At 39.4% G+C, this 23,829-nt stretch overlaps 1 protein-coding gene across 1 annotated transcript in view; it reads left to right on the forward strand.

Moving 5' to 3' along the window:
* The window catches only part of COL4A3 (collagen type IV alpha 3 chain), a 163,540-nt gene that overhangs the window by 121,958 nt on the left and 17,753 nt on the right, over positions 1–23,829 (forward strand). Inside the window, exons 27-42 of the mRNA XM_019977803.2 lie at positions 2,248–2,340; positions 3,353–3,454; positions 4,334–4,431; positions 5,006–5,156; positions 5,524–5,637; positions 6,636–6,803; positions 8,544–8,633; positions 8,994–9,128; positions 14,647–14,745; positions 15,472–15,561; positions 15,894–16,033; positions 18,346–18,472; positions 19,732–19,812; positions 20,419–20,517; positions 21,996–22,043; positions 23,642–23,827. Coding sequence (XP_019833362.2) covers positions 2,248–2,340; positions 3,353–3,454; positions 4,334–4,431; positions 5,006–5,156; positions 5,524–5,637; positions 6,636–6,803; positions 8,544–8,633; positions 8,994–9,128; positions 14,647–14,745; positions 15,472–15,561; positions 15,894–16,033; positions 18,346–18,472; positions 19,732–19,812; positions 20,419–20,517; positions 21,996–22,043; positions 23,642–23,827 — 1,821 coding nt within the window. The remainder of the gene's footprint in view (positions 1–2,247; positions 2,341–3,352; positions 3,455–4,333; positions 4,432–5,005; positions 5,157–5,523; positions 5,638–6,635; positions 6,804–8,543; positions 8,634–8,993; positions 9,129–14,646; positions 14,746–15,471; positions 15,562–15,893; positions 16,034–18,345; positions 18,473–19,731; positions 19,813–20,418; positions 20,518–21,995; positions 22,044–23,641; positions 23,828–23,829) is intronic.

Raw genomic sequence — 23,829 nt, forward strand, 5'->3', positions numbered from 1 at the left:
GAACACGGAGGCTGTGGTAGAAAACAATGTTACCGAGCAACGCTACTGGGCAACGCAGCTGAAATTTCCTAGGAATAGTCTATATCCATTCCTGATATAGATAAATGGAATGAATAGATCCTAAGAGATGAGTGGAAGTCAGTTATGACAAAAAAGGGGGAGGCAGAAACCTGTAGAATTGACCTTGAGAAGCCGCTTCCTAGCCCCAGGGCCCACTCATGTTATTGCAATTTGTTATTTTTGATCCATAACCTTATAAATGGTTTATGAATAAAACTTCAAAATATCTAAGGCAAATGAAGAAAAGTTGTATTGACAATAGTCATAAAGTGCCATTGACTTTGGGATCTATGTATACTGAACATAGCTGCAGCATTCAGGAGGGATTGGACCCTCATGTTCACCTGTGGTGGAAAACATGGCTGAAAAGGAGAATTTCCTGTTACTGACAGTGTTAAGTAATGCTGCATTGGTAATTTTTTTACTTCTAAAATCACTTTAGTGATTCAATACCAGTGGTCTCCAGATCTTTTTATAGAATTCCTCACCAGGAATAAAATTTTGAATGCAGTATCCCCTGTATTACTCGCATACATTTATATATACATTCCTTGAACAATACTATATGGGAGTCAGGGGCACCAACTCTACACGAGTATAACTTAGAGTCAGGTTTTCTGTGTGCAGCTCCTCCCTATCTGTGTATTCCAACCTAGCCTGTCATGTAGTACTCTAATATTTACTATTGAAAAAATCTGCCAATAAGTGGGCCCTTGCAGTTCAAACCTATGTTGTTCAAGGGTCAAAAGTACATTATAAATTGCATGCATGCATTTCTGTCCATACACATATGTAAAGCTTATTTTCTGGTTATATGCTTATATGAGCTGCATGAGTATTTTTTTCTGCACCTTACTTTAAGGCTGATATTCTAATCCAAAGATTGGCACATTATAGCAGACCACAGTCTAAATCCAGCCCACCGCCTACTTATGTACAGTCTACAAGCTAAGAGTGGTTTTTATATTTTCAATTTATTGGAAAAATTTTTTTGAATAATATTTTGTGACATGTGAAAATTACAGGCAATACAATAGACACTAAAAGTTGTATTTCCTATTAAGTTTTATTGGCACACAGATTGTTCCTCACTATTCTCACACTAGGAAAGCAGAGTTATTTCAACAGAGACACATCTGGACCATAAAGTCTAAATTATTTACCATCTGTCCCTTTAATGAATAAGTTTACCTTCTTCTAATTCATCTTCAAATCCTCCTCTGTTCTTTAAAAGGGAATTTTAATGAAGGACTCCATTGTCATAAAATATATTATCATCAAATTTGTCCCATCACATTACTATAAACTTGTTTCTTCTGTAAATATATGAATATATGGGTGATTCTAATCAGTAAAAATTATTTTAATATTGGCCACTGTTTTAAGAGGGCTTATCTAGTGGCTCAGCAGTAAAGAATCTGCTTGCAATGCATGAGAATCAGGAGACCCAGGTTTGATCCCTGGGTTAGGAAGATCCCCTAGAGGAGGGCATGGCAACCCACTCCAGTATTTTTCCTGGGAAATCCCATGGACAGAGGAGCCTGGCAGGCTATGGTCCTTGGGGTTGCAAAAAGTTAGACACAACTGAAGCAACTGAACATTCGCACACGCGCACTTTGGTCAGAACATGATCTCAAATCTTTACCTGGGAGGCAGTCATTATTTCTTCAACACACGAGGAACTCAGATTAAAAAGCATGCCCAAGCTCACAAACCTCACAAAGAGCAGGGACAAGATTCAAGCCCAGTTCAACTTGTCAAGCCTCACTTCATGCTTTATTCAGTAAATTATACTGTCTTCCTGTAAAAACTAGTCACCCAATAAATATTCCCTAGCAGTAAGGCTGAATTCCATATTATCAATATTTTTTTTAGAATAGGTTCTCTTTTAATACATCAGCATGTTGGACTATTAACTAAAACAAGGCTTAGGCAATAACAGATACTTATAAATAGTTGTCAATTGAATAAGAGAGTTTCTTATTCAATTTGTCAATTGAATAAGAGTCTCTCAATTGAATAAGAGAGCTGGTCATCTTTAAGCCAGGTTTGAAGCCTATGGAAGCAGAGATTATTTTTTATATCCCTTTGGGTATGTTTATGAATCCCTTATAATTATGTTTTTCCCTTCTGAACAAATAAAAACTTCAATATGCAAACCAATCTTATGCTGTAAATTTTCTTAAGGTCCTGAGGGAGAAACTGGTGTTTCAACACCAGTCCCAGGGCTCCCAGGACCCCCTGGGCCTCCAGGCCGTGCTGGCCCCCGGGGTCCACCTGGTGAGTATCCCCTTTGCCATGTGGTACATGGGAACAGATGGCACCCTGACTCTCCTGGTTATAACTCTCCCATTAGAAGGAAAACAGATTCATTGGCTCCAATAAAGAGCTCAGGTCACAGGGGACAACTCAACAGACAGGAGACTTGCTGTTGTCCTTTGAGGTTATCTGGACTATTCCCATTAGTACTTCTGATTCCAAAAGAGAATCGATACAATTCCTTAAGAGGGATTGAAGAGAACAGACTTCCTGGATTTTTGGTGGAGGAGCAAGCAATGTGAACTGGTGGTTGATTGGGACAGTTCCCATAGTTTCTTCATTTGAAAGTTTAACTTCTTTGCCAACATCATCTAAAACTTAACATTACATTCATGGGGGGGGGGGGGGCATATAGTTCAAGATATCAAAAATAATTCATTTTAGAAGTTAAAATTATATTTTCAAAATTATTGACAATATCATATATTAATGCATATATATGGAATCCAGAAAAATGGTACTGAAGATCCTATTTGCAGGGCAGCAAAGGAGACGCAGACATAAAGGTCAGACTTTAGCACACAGTGGGGAAAGGAGAAGGTGGGATGATTTGAGAGAGTAGCATTGAAACATGTACGGCACCATATGTAAAATAGACAGCCAGTGGAAATTTGCTGTATGATGCAGGGAACCAAAGCCACTGTGCTGTGACAACCTAGAGGGGTCAGATGGGTGGGGGGTGGGAGGGAGATTCAAGAGGAGGAAGGAGACATGTGTATACCTATGGCTGATTCATGCTGGTGTAAGGCAGAAACCACCACAATTTATAAAGTAATTATCCTCCAATTAACAATAAAATTTTGAAAAATTATTTGTGCTTCCTAATGATAAGCTCATTAGATAGAAATGGGTAGGAAGTTGGGCTTATTATTTCTTAATTTCCAAAAAGGTCTGGGACGATGCAGAAACAAACATCTTGTTTTATGGCAAGATACAGGGAAGGTGCTGACATGGATGTCTGTGTGTTTTCAAGGTATCCCTGGATCCACAGGAGAATGTGACCTGGGTCTCCCAGGGCCTGATGGTGAACCAGGAATTCCAGGAATTGGATTCCCCGGGCCTCCTGGACCTAAGGGTAAGTTTTCAAAAAATTTTAAACACATTGTGGATATTTATAAAATGTAAACACATGTAATGAATAGTGTAGGAAATATCCATTAAATCCTTCAAAATGATGTTTTCCACTAGTCTTAAATGGGGGAAAAAAATCTTACAATAATTTTAAGCAAAAAAGGAAGAATTCACATTTTATGCAATCTCATCTCAATCGTATTTTTTAAAATACACAGAAAAAAACTGGAAGGAAATTCACCAAAATGGTAATAATGATTCTTTTTGATTGTGGGATTGTAAGGAATTTATTTTTCTTAATAGATACCTGTCCGTTTTTGTTGTTGTTTAGTCACTCAGTCATGTCCAACTCTTTCAGCCCCGTGGACTGCAGCACGCCAGGCTTCTCTGTCCTTCACCATCTCCCAGAGTTTGCTCAAACTCATGTCCATTGAGCCGATGATGCCTTCCAACCATCTCACCCTCTTTTGCCCCCATCTCCTCTTGCCCTCAATCTTTCCCAGTATCAGGTCTTTTCCAATGAGTCAGTGCTCACATCAGATAGCCATGTAAAAGTTCATTTGGCTGTACACTGTATGTGAAATATACTTTTTTTAAAAAAGCAGCCAAATTGTCAATTAGTATCAGTGGTTTAAACTAGAATTGCCAGAATTTAGTGGCTATAAACAACAAAAATACAGAAGCTAATTTTTTTAAACTGGGAACCAATGTAGTCTAATTTGGAATTGACTTTTTTAAAGTGCTAATTTAGCAGTTGTCTTTCTCATTTTTCAGACTTTCATGAAAACACTTAAGGCTACTTGCCTTGCAAAAGCACTTTAAGATGAGAGAGCTACTGCTTAGGCTCTTTTAAGACTTATAACTTGTATTATTTTTTCTCTAGGAGACCGAGGGTTTCCAGGAGCCAAAGGATCACCAGGTTGTCCTGGAGAAATGGGAAAGCCAGGCTTACCTGGAAAGCCCGGTCTCCCAGGAATCAAGGTCTTGGAGAATTAAAATTTAGACTAATATGGGGGAGTAGAGGGGCAATTACAGTTGGCCAGTTCTTATGCCCCTGCCAGTAGGGGATGCTCTACGTGCAGAAATTATCAATATATTTGTAGATAATGAAGATACTGATTTTTTTAAGTTTCTTTAAATTATTCCTCCCCTTTAGAAAGGAGATAGAAGGTGTAAGAATACCAAGTTGCCTCTCTATTTCTTCTTTAATCTTCAGAAGCATTCAGAGTTCTTAAAATGGAAAAACTTTAGAAACAAACATGGATAGCTATGAGAAAAATTGTCAAAAGGAGAGATATCTAGACTGTTGGTAGGAAATTCCACAGTCTTAAAAAGTGGAGGCTAGGAAGAATTAGTAAGCACAATTTTATTTAAAAGGTCAGCAACTAGAGTTGAAAAAGGAAGTGGATGGAATGGTGGTGACTATGCAGAAAGGGATGTAGAACCTCCATCTTGGATATATTATTTTCAAGTAAATAGCTCTAAAGACCAGTCTATAGTCAGTAAGGATTTGAAAGCATGATGCAGTGAAACTAACATCATTTTTGTGCCCTAGGGAGAGCCAGGACTAGCCATGCCTGGAGAACCCGGAGCGCCAGGTTTGCCAGGAGAAAGAGGCAGCTCTGGGGAACATGGAGAAATTGGACTCCCTGGACTTCCGGGTCTCCCTGGAGTTCCAGGAACTGGGGGTCTTGATGGACCACGAGGTACAATAGCAAGTATGGTTACCTTTTTCCACTGTGAGCTCAGCTACAATGCTGCCATTTGAGTGTGCAAGTGCTCTACAAGTGAAGAATTCTTCTCAAACTTCTAGCTCAATAAATAGAATGTGGGAGGCTTCATTACTTTTCCATTCAACTTTCCATTCCATTGCTGCCCTACCTTTGTTCCCCCCTTCTTCCTTCCTTCTTTTCTTTTAACCAGTGTCCTCTGTATTAGACATAGGACTATGGTACTATCAATGGCACTAAATATAAGTTCCATTCAGGGGGGAAGGTTATAGGAGAATGACTGGAATAGCAATACTAGACCCTGGGTTGGGCACCTTATTGTGTTTTGGACTCTCTTTTGCAGGGGATCCAGGGAAGCCCGGGCCACCAGGAGAAAGAGGACCCCCAGGAAGGTGCACAGAGGGTCCCAGGGGAACTCAAGGACTTCCAGGCTTAAATGGATTGAAAGGGCAACAAGGTAGGGGGAGGCCCTTGAAACCAATCACCAGGTGGACAAGTGACATGGGACTCCTACTCTGAGCTTTGCTGCCTAACATGAGAACTGTCCAGTAACAAGTCCCGACCACTGTTCAGTGGGAAAAGTGATTTCAAAAACAGAAACCTGTTGTCATAGATTCATTGCAGTGAGTACCATCGAGAGAGTAAGAGACCTTAAGTTACCTGAAGTTACAGTAAAATTGGTCTGTGTCTTGTATGCAAGAAAATATGAACACTGAAATTACATACAGATATATATTTACATGTATATATGCACATATAAACTCTCAAAAATATTTTACCTTGAATACTTTTACACATATATTAAAGTGATAAATTTATCCTAATTATTGAAACAGAGTGAATGTATGCAAATATATATGTTTTTATAAGTTACAAACTAGAACATATAGTCAGTTGCTTTACAAGCAACATAAAAGATAGAATATGAAAATAAATCTAATTATGAAGATTAGGTGGTCATGGAAAATTTACTATCTTTTTGGCTTCTCTCAACCAGATTTGTGAACTATTTCGGGGGGAAAAAATCCTTCAAGACTCAGCTACCACACTTTTAATATGTTCACAAGCTAAATTTTAGCTAAAATGCTAATTGTTGTAGTGGTGCTATTATTGTTTCCAGAATCATCTGAGACTTGCCAGATGAGTGGTTCAGTACCAATCCTGCAGGTTAAAGACTGAGCCATGGTCAGAAAGTGCATTCCCAAGATGTGCCTGCAGCACTAGAAAATAAATCTAAATTCTACATTATCATCACTTCATGAAGCATTGAAACACAGAATCTTAAAGCCAGAAGGGATCTTTGAATTCTACAAAAGGGGACCTAATTCAATCAATTAGATAAGTGTGTGATTTGCTCAAATCACAAAGCTAAATATTTAGAGCCATGAAATATATCTGGAGTTGGTGGGGAAAGCAACTGTGTGTTCATTTTTTCATTCATTCATTTATATACAGGCAGAAGAGGTGAAACAGGGCCAAAGGGAGACCCAGGTATCCCGGGCTTGGATAGGTCAGGATTTCCTGGAGAACCTGGACTACCAGGAATGCCAGGTCACCGAGGGGAGATGGGACCACCTGGTCCAAAAGGATATCCAGGAAACCCAGGATTTTTAGGGCCACCAGGTACCCTTGCTTTTGTTATTCTTCTTCCCTCTTCTTCCATATTTTCCTTTTAAGTTACTGTTGTTTTGTCAGTCATGTTTCTACTTGTTTGCCTTAGCATGAATAGAATGCTATATTTCTAATTTAAAAAAAAATAGATATGCAACAAATAACAAAGGTTTACTATATAGCACAGGGAACTATACTTAATATCTTGTAATAACCTATAATGGAAAATAATCTCAAAAATAATATATGTGTGTATGTATGACTGAATCACCTTGCTGTGCACCTGAAACATTGTGAGTCGACTATACTTCAATAATATATATATAAAGAAAAAAATAAAAACTCACAACAACAAAAACAAGCAAAAAAAGACTTTAAGACCTGTAACAATAAAACTCCTAGAAGAAAAATAAAATTACAAATTCAATCTCTTCATTTCTTATAGATCTATTCAGACTTTCGATTTCTTCTTGAGTCAATTTTGGTAATCAGTGCCTCTCTATGGAGAAGGCAATGGCACCCCACTCCAGTACTCTTGCCTGGAAAATCCCATGGATGGAGGAGCCTGGTAGGCTGCAAACCATGGGATCGCTAAGTCAGGCACGACTGAGCGACTTCACTTTCATTTTTCACTTTCATGCATTGGAGAAGGAAATGGCAACCCACTCCAGTGTTCTTGCCTGGAGAATCCCAGGGACAGAGGAGCCTGGTGGGCTGCTATCAATCGGGTCACACAGTGTTGGACATGACTGAAGTGACTTAGCAGTGCCTCTCTAAGAATTTGTCCTTTTTGTCTAAGTTATCTAATTTGGTGGCATATGATGGTTCATAGTATTCCCTTATAATTCATTTTATTTCATCACTTTTTATGGTTTGTATGTTTGGGAGAGAATGTTTCAATAGTCTTCTCATGGTGTAAGGACCTTGCTGATCTCTCCTCATGAGAAGAGCCCAGAACAACATTAACATATATACACGACCATGTGTAAAATAGGGAGCTAGTGGGAAGTTGCGGTATGGCACAGGGAGCTCAGCTCGGTGCTCTGTGATGACCTAGAGGGTTGGAATGTGGCAGAGTGGGAGGGAAGCTCAAAAGGGAAAGAATATGTGTATACTTACAGCTGATTCCTTTTGTTGTGCAACAGAAACTAATTTAATACTGAAAAACAATTATACTCAAACTTTAAAAAGTTTAAAAAAAATTCGACAAAGGACTCAATCTGCTAATTAACCTTTCATTTATACTACTGAGCCTCTAGTATATGCCATCACTGTTCCAGGCCCTAGATTCATCTAGAGACAAAGGCTGTGAAGGAAGTATGATAAGGGAATATAACAGAAAGTTATTGATTGAAAGTTATTTGGGAGGAGGAAAGGCTCCCGAACTTCGGCCATAGTCTCTTCTCACCCACAAGTGTGATGTACTACCAATGACTTCTACATCTGTGATGTAAGAAAAAGGCCTGATCCGTCTCATAGACTATTATGATTATTTTCCTATTTACAGAAACCATTTTTTAACTCTCTTTCCTCTAAGTATACTTTATTTTATGGAGTATTTACTTTTCTCATTATTTACAACATGTGCTGCCTATGATTTCCTGATCCGTCTCATAGACTATTATGATTATTTTCCTATTTACAGAAACCATTTTTTAACTCTCTTTCCTCTAAGTATACTTTACTTTATGGAGTATTTACTTTTCTCATTATTTACAACATGTGCTGCCTTGTGTTAATTTCTTCCCACAGGTGAACAAGGAATAATGGGGATGATGGGGTTTCCAGGCAACATTGGTCCCCCAGGGCCTCCTGGGAGCCCAGGCACCCCAGGACAGAAGGGTAAGTGATGGAGTATCTTCCAGCTATTAGAAGGTATGAACAATATTCATTTAATTAGCAGAAAAATAAATTGTATTTTATCCTTTGAGGAGAAACTATTTCTGAGGGAATCGTATATTTAATTTTGCAGTTTTCTGTATTCCTTTTTCCAATTTGAATAGAGGCATATTTTTCTCCCTATAGGCTTTGACCTCTACCCTCATGTGGCTGCCTGTTGAGGAGCAACTATTCATCAAGTTCTTAGCCCTATTAACCTTTTTTGGTTTATTTGTCTTGTTTTATGATAAGCACTGTTAGCTTTTGAATCCTCATGGACTTCTAAAGAATTAAGGAACTGATGCTGTTATTCCTGTCTTTTAGGGAGCTTTGGAATTCCAGGAGTAAAGGGCACAAGAGGACCCCCAGGAGCCCAGGGGGAGCAAGGAGAGAGAGGAACTCCCGGGTCTCCTCAGATATTCCACTTAGTGGGGGACAAAGGGGAGCCAGGACTCAAAGGTAAAGACTTCTCTACATTTAGAGCAGAACATCAGAGCTGATTCTGGGACTAAGAAATTATCCAGGAAAATCCCTTTAGTTGCCATATGAGCACAGTGAGGACCAGGGTTTAATTTTGCACCCAAGCTCACAAAGCCAGTTGATGGCTAAGCTCCACTAGAACTGGGTTTTGTGTGCTTTAATAATAATACATCACCTCTTTAATCATAACTTTTTATTCTAAGTTAATTCTGCATTTCAGTCTGCTGTCTTTAAACTATCACCAGTCAATTTTTAGATTCTAAGCCTCAAAGCCGCACTTTGGCCAAGAATGGTGAAAATGAAACCTTTAGAAAACTCCACATAAAAAAGTTCCCTGGCGGGAATAGAAATCTCCACCTCAAATTCTACTCTATTCTATCAACTGCCAGGATGAATTCTTTTGATTGCATCTAAAAACTGCTTCTCATGCTCAGAGACCTTTGGAAAATAATTACTGAAGAGAAAATGTGTTTTGATTACAAGTCAATGCCTTAAAAAGGCTGAGAATTGTTAGCCATAGCTGTTAAGTTCAAATTCAAACCCATTCACATTATTTCAAATTATTTAAGCTCTTTGTATGACAGGTTTCGTCATATGATCAATGCAATCAATATTAAATCAAAATTCAAGAAAGTCTGCCGTGTGGAGAAGGCAATGGCACCCCACTCTGGTACTCTTGCCTGGAAAATCTCATGGACAGAGGAGCCTGGTAGGCTGCAGTCCATGGGTTCTCTAAGAGTCGGACACTACTGAGCGACTTCCCTTTCACTTTTCACTTTTACGCATTGGAGAAGGAAATGGCAACCCACTCCAGTGTTCTTGCCTGGAGAATCCCAGGGACGGGGGAGCCTGGTGGGCTGCCATCTATGGAGCTGCACAGAGTCGGACACGACTGAAGTGACTTAGCAGCAGCAGCTGTGCAGTCTTCCTGATCAAATTGAGTAACTTTAGTAAAACAGAATTGCTGGGTAAAATTAAATGTTTGCAGATCAAACTTATATAGCAGGGAAGATAATGTGTTTGTAGTTGCAAAACCATATAAAGTTTTGGGTAATTTGTAATCAATTTTGTGAAGTCAGATTGTATTCAACAAATATTTACTTGTTTTTCAGGTAAGGATTTACAGTCCAAGTACAGATTTGATTTTACAATTCTGTATAGAATTCTGTAGACCAAGCTGGCAAGCTAAGTAGCCATCTCTCCTAGAATTTGGAAGGACTTCACATAAGTGACTTCGACCAGTGTTCTGGAGAGTGATTGAATCCAACTGATTCTCTAACTTAAAAAAATGGCTAAGCACTAGAAAAAACTACAATTTTTTTTTTTTCTATAAAGGAAAATGAGCAAGTCAAGGTCTTTGGGGCATGTGTACATGTGCTAAGTCACTTCAGTCATGCCTAACTCTAAGGTCTTTGGGATGGTCCCCCACTAATCTGCTGTCAAAGAGATAATTTAGTTCTAGGTGCATACAGAAGATTGTGTTGCATTTTTAGCAATGAAATAGAAAGTAGTATTAATTTTATAAAACTCCTCTAGAACTGGTCTAAGTCAAGATATAAAAAGAAAAAAAAAAATACTGGCACAAATGTCCAGTCTTCATAAACAAACACTGCTTCGCTAAATTATCCTAGATGATTTAAGTAGTGTTGCAAACATTTTGGGAAAAAAAATATGAATAGCATATCTGTGCCTGCATGAACTAAAATTTGGCTCTAACATCATGAATGCACAATGGAGACTAATTTATAATTGAAAAATTGTTTCTGTGAAATATAGATGGACGCATGTTATTTCTATGCTTCTAACAAAGTACAGTATACATGGAGGCTGTCCTGTATGTTTCCTTTTGGCTTTTCAAACACATAACCAAGGAGCAGAGAGTGAACAACAGCAGCAAAAGATCATACTATCTAGGCCTCTCTAATTTCAATATGATTCTTTTTTTTATCTGAATTTCTGACTTGAAAACATCCATTGCAAATAGTGGAAGAGCTATTAAGGATACAAAAAAGCAGTCTTCCTCTCCTTGAGGAGTCTGCATGGGAGATTTAGGCATATGTACAAAGAGAAGGAGATGGCAGCCCACTCCAGTATACTTGCCTGGGGAATCCCATGGACGGAGGAGCATGGTAGGCTACAGTCCATGGGGTCGCAAAGAGTAAGGTACGACTTAGCAACTCAACAACAACAAAAAGAAAATGAATAACACAATAGAACTGTTGTGTTACTTTTAGCAAAGACCTATGAAGCCCTTCCCACATGCAGGTACTATTCCAAATTTTACAAACATTGACTCATTTAATTCTCACAACAACCCTACGAATAGATGATTGCTATCATCCCATTTTACAGATGGGAAATAGAAAGGTCAAATTACTCAGTGTCATTCTGATAGGAAGTGCAGAGATGGACCTCACTCTGATGTGGTTCCAAAGTCCATACTCACTGAGGGCGAATGGATACATGTGTACGTATGACTGGCTCCCTTCACTGTTCACCTGAAATCGTCACAGCATTGTTTGTTAATCAGCTATACCCCACTACAAAATAAAAAGGTAAAAAGCAAAGTCTACACTCAGCCTTCTCACTCTGCTGTCGGCTGGGTACCAAGACACTGAGCTCTGTGGGAGATGAACAAAGCAGAGAATACCTCAAGTGGGGTAGTCAAAGAAGCCTCCATGAGCACAGGAAACTGTATTCAATATCCTGTAATAAACTATCCTGGAAAATAATATGAAAAAGAATATATACGTATACTACTGAATTACTTTGCTATACAACAGAAATAATACAACATTGTAAGTCAACTATACTTCAATAAAATAAAATTTTAAAAGAATCCTCCATGAAGGAGTATTTAAATTGTGAGTAGGTTTCAAATGAGCAAGGGAGTATTCTTGGCTTAAAATCTTTCCAAGTCTCCCCCTGCTTTAAGAATTCAACTTTCTTAGACCAGCATCCAAGTTTCTCTACCACTTGCCCTTCGCCTACCTCTCCAGCCACATAACATTTATCTACTCAACAATTATTTTTAGAACCTACTGACGGGGCATTTTACTCTGTCCTAAAGACAGAGAGGTAAACAAAGCAGTGCTAATATCCTGGTCATGAGGAAACTAACAGCTCAGTGGAGGAAAGAGGCAGTCATGTCTCTGAAATGATTTATATCCAGGCCAGGTAGTAAAATATCTTAGGCTTTGTGGACCACCTGTGACCCTAGCTGCATATTCTTCTTTGGTGTTTGTTTGTTTACAACCCACAAAAATGTGAAAACCATCCTTGGATCTCCAGCCATAAAACATTAAGCCAAATTTGGCCCACAGGCAGTCATTTGCCACCCCTTAAAATACAAAGCAAATGAATAAACTAAATAAAACATATTTTAGGTTATGATAAAGGACATATATGGAAAAAAACAAAAGTTACAAAAGAAAAAATTCTCACCTCTTGCCACTCACCACCCCTTCGCACATGTATTTTCTTGTCTAGGAATTCCTGCTCCATTGCACACTTTCTCCATCCAGCTGGCTCCCACTTGGTCTTCAAGATTGAGCTTAAAAATATCCCCTCTTCTTGGGACTTCCCTGGTGGTGCAGTGGTTAAGATTCTGTGCTCCCAATGCAGGAGGTCCAAGTTGGTTTCCTGGTTGGAGAACTAAGATCCAGCATGCCTCATGGTGCAGCCAAAGATAAAAATCGAATAAAAATTTTAAAATTCCCCCTCAGAATTCTTACCTGTAGCACATTGTGCCCAACTCTGTTACAGAAACTATCTCACTGGGTGGTGATTTTTTATTTGGCTCTCTCCAATTAAATACTAAAAACCAGGACAAAGGGAATGTGATTTACTTATGTCTCCAGTACTCAAAACAGGACCTGTCTATTAATTAGTACTCATCCTATATGTGAATGAATGAATATGTAAGCGGGGAAATAGACAAAGGAAGTGACTCTGCTTGAGGAAAGGCATAAGCGAGGCCATGGACAGATTGTAGAATGCTCTAAGCGCCATGAAGGGAATTCATCGTTTACTCTATAGGCAAAAGAGAGGCAATGAATATCTTTTAGCAGGAGAATAATATGATCAAAACCATGTTTTAGGAAAAGCAGGATGGTGTTTTGGGACTGGGTTCAGATCCCAGCATTACCACTAACTGATGTTGTAACTCTACATTAGTTCATTGACTTCTTAAGGAGTCTCAATTTTCTCATCTCACCACTCAGTCTGGAAAGGCTCAAGAATTCATTGAGATTGCCTGAAGGTTAAATCAGATAATTAAAAGAAAATAATGTCTTCCATAAACCAGTTACTTAATAAATTATAGTTGTAATAGATGGATTAAGAATCAGATCAGATCAGATCAGATCAGTTGCTCAGTCGTGTCCGACTCTTTGCGACCCCATGAATCGCAGCACGCCAGGCCTCCCTGTCCATCACCAACTCCCGGAGTTCACTCAGACTCATGTCCATCAAGTCAGTGATGCCATCCAGCCATCTCATCCTCTGTCGTTCCCTTCTCCTTTTGCCCCCAATCCCTCCCAGCATCAGAGTCTTTTCCAATGAGTCAGCTCTTCGCATGAGGTGGCCAAAGTACTGGAGTTTCAGCTTTAGCATCATTCCTTCCAAAGAAATCCCAGGGCTGATCTCCTTCAGAATGGACTGGTTGGATCTCCTTGCGGTCCAAGGGACTCTCAAGAGTCTTCTCCAACACCACAGTTTAAAAGCATCAATTCTTCGGTGCTCAGCCTTCTTCACAGTCCAACTCTCACATCCATACATGACCACAGGAAAAACCATAGCCTTGACTAGACAGACCTTTGTTGGCAAAGTAATGTCTCTGCTTTTGAATGTGCTATCTAGGTTGGTCATAGCTTTCCTTCCAAGGAGTAAGCATCTTTTAATTTCATGGCTGCAGTCACCATCTGCAGTGATTTTGGAGCCCAAAAAAATAAAGTCTGACACTGCTTCCACTGTTTCCCCATCTATTTCCCATGAAGTGATGGGACCGGATGCCATGATCTTCATTTTCTGAATGTTGAGCTTTAAGCCAACTTTTTCACTCTCCACTTTCACTTTCATCAAGAGGCTTTTGAGTTCCTCTTCACTTTCTGCCATAAGGGTGGTGTCATCTGCATAGAATGCAGTAGTCCAAATAAGAATAGTGTAGTAGATGACCCTCTGTCATTAATTAAAGAAAAAAGAGAAGAGCTGTGTTTAGGTCACTAATTCCTAAAATGTTGGTTCAAAGTGTAAACATTATGATAATTGCTAGTGTTCTTTGAGAACTATACCTAACTCATGCCAGGAACTGTACTAATGCTTTTATGTGTTATCTCATTTAACCCTCTTTTTAAATAAAATATAAGTCTAAATCTGCCCATGTTCTTAACAAATATTCTATGTGTACTATAATAATAGCTCATAAATTTTAATCAGGATTGGAAAAGTCTGATAGAATTCTAACCTGTATATTCAATACATGTTTTTTTAACATTAGGACTTGCAGGAAAGCCTGGTGAGAAAGGAAATAGAGGCATTCCAGGGTTCCCAGGTATCAAAGGACTCTCAGGGCTTCCTGGACCACCAGGACCACCAGGTATGACTGATTCTCTAATAGAAAATAACAGGTGTTAAGTTTTCCTAGGCCTAAATTTAACAAAAATGTGTTTTTAGAATATGAATTCTGCCCCGATGTTGTCCCAACAGGAATTTACTTCTTATAATTTAACAAAATTGTGGTCAGCCTGTCTTAACTAAAAATATTAACCTACATGAAGTTCTATTTTGCATTCAAAATGTTATTTTGAAATTGGTGGTATGTATTGTACACTATAATTTATTACAATATCATATATCCTGGAAGAAAGTAAGAAAATGCTTTAGAGGCTTCCAAATTTGCCTCTTTCTAAACACGTTATTCAATTTGTAAAGTAATTTTTTAAATAAATAAAGTAGTCCCCTATTCCCTGCAGCAACATCAGTGATGAAATTTATTGCATGGTAATAAAATTTCCTTACTGCATTTGGAAATCTATTACTGTATTTTCACAGTAGCCCCTTTTTTCCTGCTGGCCTTGGTCCTAGGATGATTTTGATGTTTGAACTCCAGGCCTGCTGACCAAAATATAATTTACTCTAGTTGTATATTTTCTGAGTTGCCAGTCCCTTCCCTGTTTGAAGGCATAAAGGCAGCTAAACAAGTACCTAAAGAGCTGGTCTGGTTGCTCTGGATTCACTCATTTGTGCAAGCAACAAGTGTTCATTGAGCATCTACTGTGTCCAGAAACTACACAGAACCTATGACTATTTATTTGTTCTTAAGGCCCCAGAGGAGAGCCCGGCAGCATTGGGAATCCCGGTGAGCCAGGACCACGTGGCACCCCAGGAAGCATGGGAAACCTGGGAGTGCCAGGTAAGGCGTAAGGTCCTATTGTGAGCCTACAACCTCATGATGAGTCCTGCTTCTACATTTTCTGTGTTGTCACTTTGGTTTTCCACTTGGTAGAAAGTTGGTGTAAAACAATTAGATATGCTCTTAGACAAAGGTAGTGTATGCAGCAAGAACATGAGAATGAAATAAATATTTACACTGTGCAGAAAATCATCCACCGAGGCTACCTGATGCTTTAGAGCTTCTGAGAAACCAGCTTCATGGGAGAAAGATGGTTTGTGCAAAGGTCAGAAATAGAATCCTTCAAGATCTCTGCCTTTACCTATTTTACCTGATTTCTTTCCTAATTTCAGGTACTAAAGGAATGAAGGGAACTGTGGGGTTCCCAGGTCTAGCTGGAAGTCCAGGCCTCCCGGGTATTCATGGTCTCCAAGGAGATAAGGGAGAGCCAGGTTATTCAGAAGGTGCAAGGCCAGGACCACCAGGACCAAAGGTATGTAGGCCACTGAAGTATTTACATTTTGGTAGTGGAATGAGTCCTTTTAAATATCAGCAGATGTCTGGATTCATTGTGGGCAAGGAAAATTGAAAACATTACTGTATTTTCAGGCATTTGTCTGGGCTTTTTTTTTTTTTCCCTCTCTCTCTATAACTGAGCATATCTATCACACAGTTTGAACTTCTGAGTTTATTTTCTCCAGTTTCAACCCCCAAGATATTTCTTATAACTGGCCCTGCAATTTATGTATGCCTCCTGGTAGGCTTCCCTGATGGCTCAGACTATAAGGAATCCATCTGCAATGCTGGAGACCTGGGTTCGATCCCTGGGTTGGGAAGATCCCCTGGAAGAGGGCATGGAAACCCACTCCAGTTCTCTTGCCTGGAGAATCCCCATGGACAGAGGAGACTGGTGGGCTACAGTTTACAGGGTCGCAAAGAGTCATTCACAACTGAGCGACTAAGCGCATACAAACATGTAACTGAGGATGTCTATCACACAGTTTCAACTTCTGAGTTTATTTTCTCCAGTTTCAACCCGTGAGATATTTCTCGTAACTGGCCCTGCAAATTATGTATGCTGCCAGAAGGAGTCGGTGACCACAGGCCCATAGAAGATGCCCACGCAGTGTTTGTTTTTCTCACGGCACAAAGGGGTCAGTCTCTGCTCTGGATTCAAATTTATTACACATGCTTACAAAAACAAATTTCCCAACTTTATAATAAAACACACTTATTAAACATAATAAAAGATATAAAATAAAATAGATTTAGAGCATTATTAAAAAGCAAACACACAAAAAATCCTGATACATTTTTCTTGTTTTAGAACTTTATTTTCATTGCATTACTCAGAGGATTTATTTATCCCGTCACAGTTTTTTCAGTGCTTGTGCTCTGTCGAAGTCCTCCCTTGTATGTTTTATCACGAAGTAACCAAAGGTTTCAGCGGGGCTCAGTTGTTCTTTAGGTTTATCTTCTTCCAACCTTTCTGTCTATAGCAACTACACTAAGATTCAGAGCGAGGCTGATAGAGAATAACTAACAGTAATTCCCACAAGCAGGGGGTTTTAACTTGTAATTCCATGGACCACTGGGGAAGCCTATTGGAGCCAAAGAAAAATTGAACCCAGATCGATTTCATCGATCCTGAAATTGAATGAAAACTGTTTGGAGATGGGGATTTTTGTTTGTTTGTTTTTCTTTTGTAGGAGTCTGTTATTTTTCATCAGACTTTCAAGAGTATATGATTCCAAAGAATGTAAAAATTGTTACTTAGGGGACTTTCTCCCTGACTCTCTTTTGAGCCAATAAAATACCACCTTTCCTAAAGATTTCCTCCAGCTATAAATCAAGAAGAAAGAAAAATTTTTAGAAACCACAAAGTCCCAAGAAAGTAACCCTTTATTACATGGAGTACAAACAAAGTTCCTTTGCCTTTTATTTTTAACTAGATCCTCAGAAAGCCAGGGAGAGATTCTTTCCATTCTTTCCTCAATGAGAAATTGTATTTAACTTAATTCATTCAATTAATTAACAGTTTCATTTAGATTTAAATTTTTCATAGGTAACTACAGAAGAAATTTTTTTTAAACTGTACATTGAACACAAAATGAGCTGGCTTTATCATGCTGGCAAATCTTAGTAACAGAGTAGTTTTTAATCAGCTACCTTCAAGATTTTATAAGTCACTATCAAATCCATATGTTCTAGCTTATCATAAAAGTGAAGTACAGATTTAATGACTAGAAAACTATGGAAAGTGTTGGGTTTTTTGCATTTATTTATCTGCATGCAGAGTATTTGATGAACACGCATCTATTTGTTCTGCTTGCTTCTTACACCTGAGTTAAACATTACAATTTGAACTTATACATTTGTTATTAACATCTGTCTCCCAGTGGTCTCTAAAGTTCCATGAAGGCAGGAATTGTATGTATCACATATCTGTATGCAATTACCATCATATTCCTGGCTTCCTGGGCATAGGACTCTCTGTGTAGCCACAGAGGTCCCATGCTGATAAGGACTCCATGCTTGGTTTAATGCTCTGCCATTTCTGTCTTGAATTGCTTTTAAAAAGTTTATTTTTAAAAAACAAGAGAAGTGCATTTTCATTTTGTACTGCACCCCACAAATTACATAGCCATCCTGTTTCCAGCAAGTTTTCAGGGTGCTGGCTCACAGCAGACATTTACCATGAATTGCTAAATAAATCAATAAATGCAAACTAACATAGTTTATACTTAATTCTGATCACATGTCCTGCTTATATGAGAATTTTAAAGGTGTTTGACTGAATTTAAGGGAGATCCAGGATTGCCAGGTGACATCGGCAAGAAAGGCGAAAGAGGACCACCTGGCGCACCTGGACGTTCGGGGCCTGCTGGACCAGAGGGACTTCCTGGGAGCCCCGGACCCCCTGGCCACCCAGGTGAGCCTGGCTTTGCAACCTGAGTGCTGGAAGCCTGACACGTGTATGGCCCTCGCTTCCTAGAATAGTGAATGGAAAGCTGTTTAGGCTTTTGTACTACAGTTGCCTTCTTTCACCTTTGATCTTTAAAATCAAAGACACTAAGAAACAGCAAATGAATTGCAAGGAGCCCATTCAGTCCATTTTGGTTACCTGAAATCTTAAAACCTCCTATAAACAAAATTTTGGGAGTGCTACCTCACATGAATTCAACCTAAAGACATGAAATGTTAGATCAATGTACTCAGGATATTTGTATCAGTTTCCTAGGGCTTCCAAAGCAAATACACAGACTGGGTGACTTAAACAGAAATTCATTTTCTCACAGTTCTGGAGGCTGAGAGTCTGAGATCAAGGTGTCCCAGAGCCGATTTCTTCTGAGGCCTCTGTCCTTGGCTTGTATGTGGCCTCCTTCTCCAACTGTCTTTCCTCTGTGTATCTGTGTCACAATCTCTTCTTATAAGGACATCATTCATGTTGGATTAGGGTCACCATCTGCCTTGGTGACCTCTTTTTAACTTAATTACTTCTTTAAAGACCCTGCCTGGGAATTCCCTGGTGGTCCAGTGGTTAGGACTCCACTGGGGGCCAGAGTTCTATCCCTGGTCAGTGAACTAATATCCCACAACTGGGGCAGCACAGGCAAAAAATAAATAAAGACTTACCTCCAAATGCAGTGATATTTTGAAATAGTAAGTGATGAAGACTTCGGCAGAGGCATTTGGGGGCAACACAATTTAACCTGTAACACGGTTGATCTGAGACTTTTTATTTTTTTCTGACATGTTTCCAGTTTGAACATTGGGTTGCTTTCTTATTAATATTTGCTTGTTATTTGGGTTTTCACATCATTTGATCAAAAACAACTACTCAGTCACTGGTTTGCAGCTTCAGGTCTTACTCTAAAGGCAATATTTAAACTGTTTTTTCCAAACATGGAAAGGCTCAGTGGATTTGCTGCTAAATCCCAATTAAAGTAATAAATCAGATATTCAGCTGTTCACCTGGCTGGGGTACACATCCCTTTGAAAATGAGTGGGCACATCTCTGCTGTGCTTCTCTGGGGAAATAACATCCAAGACAAAACCCACTGTGACTGGTAGCAAGAGCGACCCCTGAAGACCAGCTTGAGCACAATTGACTTAACTAGCATTTAGCCATTGTTGGAATCATTCATCTTGTGGTTTTCTTCTTTCCTTTCCCTCTCTCTTCATTTACAGGGAAATCTGGTCCTGGTGGTGATTTGGGGTCCAAAGGAATTAAAGGCTTCCCTGGCTTTCCAGGAACAAAAGGCCCTCCAGGTTCCATTTTTGTATTTTGTCTAGTTCCCTTTTGTGAGGGAAGCATGTTTTCCACGTGGCTGGAATATCTTTCTACCTACCTGTATCTCTGACCCACAACTGCTCCTTGGAAGGTAGCTTCCAGTTACCCCGTTTCCAGACAACAACGTGGAAAAGCGAGGTTAGGTATAATTCAAAGATCGGGCTTCCCAAGTGGTGCTCGTGGTAAAGGACCTGCCTGCCAATGCCAGAGACATAAGAGACATGGGTTCAACCCCTGAGTCCGGAAGATTCCCTGGAGGTGGGCATAGCAATTCACTCCAGTATTCTTGCCTGGAGAATCCCCATCAGAGGAGCTTGGTGGGCTACAGGCAATAGGTTTGCTAAGTCAGACATGACTGAAGCGACTTAGCTTGCTCTCTCTCCCAATTCAAAGATCAGCCAACCTATGCAAAGTGAAAATCCTCATGATAGCACTAACCAGTCCATGGCTTTCACTGTGAATTTAGCTTCATGTCACTACAGTTCTGAAAAATGAACACTTTTTACAGAATTCCACACATCTGGGGTTCATATCAGGCCATTGATAGGAAGTAAGTCCTCTCTTTGAATGGCTTTTTTTTCCAGGTCCTCCAGGATTGCCAGGAAATCCTGGACCAGTGGGTGAGAGAGGTAATCAAGGACTTGATGGAATTCCTGGTCCAGCCGGAGAAAAAGGAGAAACAGGTACAGCTTGCTCATCATGGATATACTAGTTTTATTTTTCATAGAATGATTAGTGACACTGTAATTCTTCACCATTCTATAAATTCTTCCCTGACAGAACTGATGACCTTTAAGTTGTTCTGGGTTGCAATAATTCTGTTACCAAAGTGAAGTTGACCAAGTAGAATAAATTTTATATATAGGTCAGTTTCACACTAGGGAATATATATGTGTGCACATCAGTCGCTCAGTCATATCCAACTCTGCAACCCCATGGACTGTAGTCCACCATGCTCCTCTGTCCATGGGATTTTTCAGGTGAGAATACTGAAATGGGTTGCCGCTTTCTACTCCAGGGGATCTTCCCAACCCAAGGATCAAACTCACATCTCTTGTAGCTCCTGCATTGGCAGGCAGATTCTTTACCACTGTGGCACCTGGGAAGCCATATATAAATATATATATATATATATATATATATATATATATATATATATGCATGAAGATGAATATATATTGTGTGTGTTAGTCACTCAGTCATGTTTAACTCTGAAAGGTTGCTGCTGAGCTGTGAAAGACACTGGGATTCTTGGCCTCAGGAGGAGAGGAATTCAAGCCACAGCCAGTGACGAGGCTTGATTGCTCAGAGCTTTTGTGTGATAAAGTTTTATTAAAGTGTAAAAGAGATAGAGAAAGCCTCTGACATAGACATCAGAAGGGGGCAGAAAGAGTGCCCCCCTGCTAGTCTTTAGCTGGATGTTATATAGCTACCAGCAGGCTGCTAATTAGAGAAAGGGAATGTCTCCAAACTCAGAAACAGGCACCAGGCCCCTCACCCACAACATGCATTTTGAGATAACATTGGCACAAGGTGAGTCATCCTGGGCCATAAAACGATTGACATGAATCTTGAAGGAAGGCAGGTTTCCAGGTAAATATATAGTTTCATTAACATAGATTAGGAGAACAACATGTGAGTAAAACATACTGGTTTGTTGAGCCCTTATTGGTTCTGAATCTTAAGTGGAACTGACTTGAAGAAAGACAGAATTTAGGGTAAATTCATTAACATAGTTTAAGAGAAACATTTCCATAAGAAAAATGCATTGGTTAGCTCATGATTTGAGAAAAGTTAAGTTCAGGTGGAACCAGCTGTCATCATGGCAACACAGATTTTTAAGAGAAACCTCCTTTTAAATTTGTATAGAGAAGGGAAAAAATCTGATGCTTGTAGTTTGTTTCCTCCTGCTGCTTAAGAGATAAAAAAACATCTGACACTTGCAGCCTATTTCCTCTGTTTGCAGACCCCTAGCCTTCCTGTTACCCTCTCAACTCTTTGCAGTCCCATGGACTGTAGCTTACCAGGCTTCTCTGTCCATGGGATTCTCCAGGCAAGAATACTGGAGTGGGTTGCCATTTCCCTTCTCCATAATATATATTATATGATATAAATTAACTGTATATATAACAGATTGAAATACCAACATTTTCTCTTTCAGGCTTGCTGGGAGCACCTCCAGGTCCAAGAGGGAAACCTGGTCCTCAAGGTGAGTGGTTCTTCCTCCCAAACCTGGTGATATACATTTTCAAGGACAGAATCTGATTTAATAGCCCTGACAGATACACTTAGCATTCTGAATTAAAGAAGTCCCAGTGGTAACACAGAACATTTATATTCCTAGTGTTCAAGTAAAAATGTTCCATTATTTACCATCACAACAAAATGAACAAACTAGACACAGTAATCCAACTTCCAAATTTCCATCTATGGAAGTAAAAAGACTTCTTCTGTATTTCCTTTCTTGCTATCAGCATGATTTAAATGGATCACCTCCTAAAAAGATGGAGGAGGAACTGATTGCTTCTCAAGGAGTTTCCTCTCCGTGCTATTCTGAGCTGCATTAGTAACACTAATCTTTTGCCACCTTGTTCTCTTCATTGGTCTGATTCCAACCCCTGGAGCCAGTGTGTGGCTCAGGCTACTGTTTCTTCAGGGCTTTCCCATAACTCTCTCAGGATCTCAGACATGGCAATTTACTGAACATGTCATTAAGAACATACACGTTTTTGTTTGCCTCAGACTGTTGCCAGACCCTTCAAGCATTTCAGAGCTTGCAGAGAGCTGAAATCATCTAAATTCTTTTTTTTTTTTTTAAGTATAAATTACAGGCAGAAAAAAGAACATGGTAAACAAAGTGTTTGATATTCTGTTTTATTTTCATCATCACTTTAAGCATTCTCTGCATGATATATAACTCTCCAAGCCCTTACCTCTGCCACCAGCCTCATCCTCACTTTTCTTTCTTCCTCCCATCTTTTCCTATTGTCATGCCATTTACTATTGGATTGGCCAAGAATTTCATTCAGGTTTTTTCCATATGATGTTATAGATTTTATTCCTAGAATATTTCTAGAGTAAAACAAAGATGGCAGAGAGGAGGGGGAGATTATTTTCAATTCATAAAACATTTTCCATTCATGAATGTCAAAGCACAATTTCTTGAAGGTTTTCTGAGTTTAAAAATATTAGTATTAAGTTGTGACCTTCTGGGGGAGTCTTCTTTGGTAAATCCAAATCTCACATTTCTCCCAGACTAGTGTTTATCTTATGGGGGAGAAGTAATCAGAGGACAGAACAGGGACAGCAGCTTTGTCATTCATTTGTCAGGGTTTGGCTGGGCAACACTTGAAATGCACAAACTGACCCTGAAGTTTAGCTTTTTAATGCTCTGTTGCATCATCAGTGATTAAATAAAGTCATTGTAATTAAAATTCACCAGATAATAACAGACAGAACACTTTAGGGCTTATACCATGCTTTTCATCTGCATGTTCTCTCACTTGATATTTAAAGAACTGAGTTAAGTCAGATATTACCTCTATTTTTAAAATAAGAAAACAGTGAAATGACTTTACCAGGAGCAACAGATAGCTGGAGGCAGAACTGAGTCTAGTCTGGACTCTGTCTTCATAGACTTACATCTCTCTTGTTGGCCTCTTTAAAATATATATATATATATATATATATATATATATATAATCTTAATACCTTTAAGCAAAGTGTCTCTGTTATTAGGGATAGCCACAAACTATAACATCAAATACAGGGGCATTACAGAAACTTACCAGACTTTTTTCTTTGCAGGAACCAAAGGAGACAGGGGAGCGCCAGGCTTGCCTGGCCTCCCTGGCAGGAAAGGGCCAGTGGGAGATCCTGGGCCTCCAGGGCCCATTGGCGTGACAGGACCTCAAGGGGCACCAGGCTTTCCTGGTGTAACCATCCCCGGCCAGAAAGGAGATCGAGGTCCACCTGGCTCCAGAGGAAACCCAGGT

Source organism: Bos indicus, chromosome 2 (genome assembly GCF_029378745.1).
Source record: "Bos indicus isolate NIAB-ARS_2022 breed Sahiwal x Tharparkar chromosome 2, NIAB-ARS_B.indTharparkar_mat_pri_1.0, whole genome shotgun sequence".
Taxonomy (NCBI): domain Eukaryota; kingdom Metazoa; phylum Chordata; class Mammalia; order Artiodactyla; family Bovidae; genus Bos; species Bos indicus.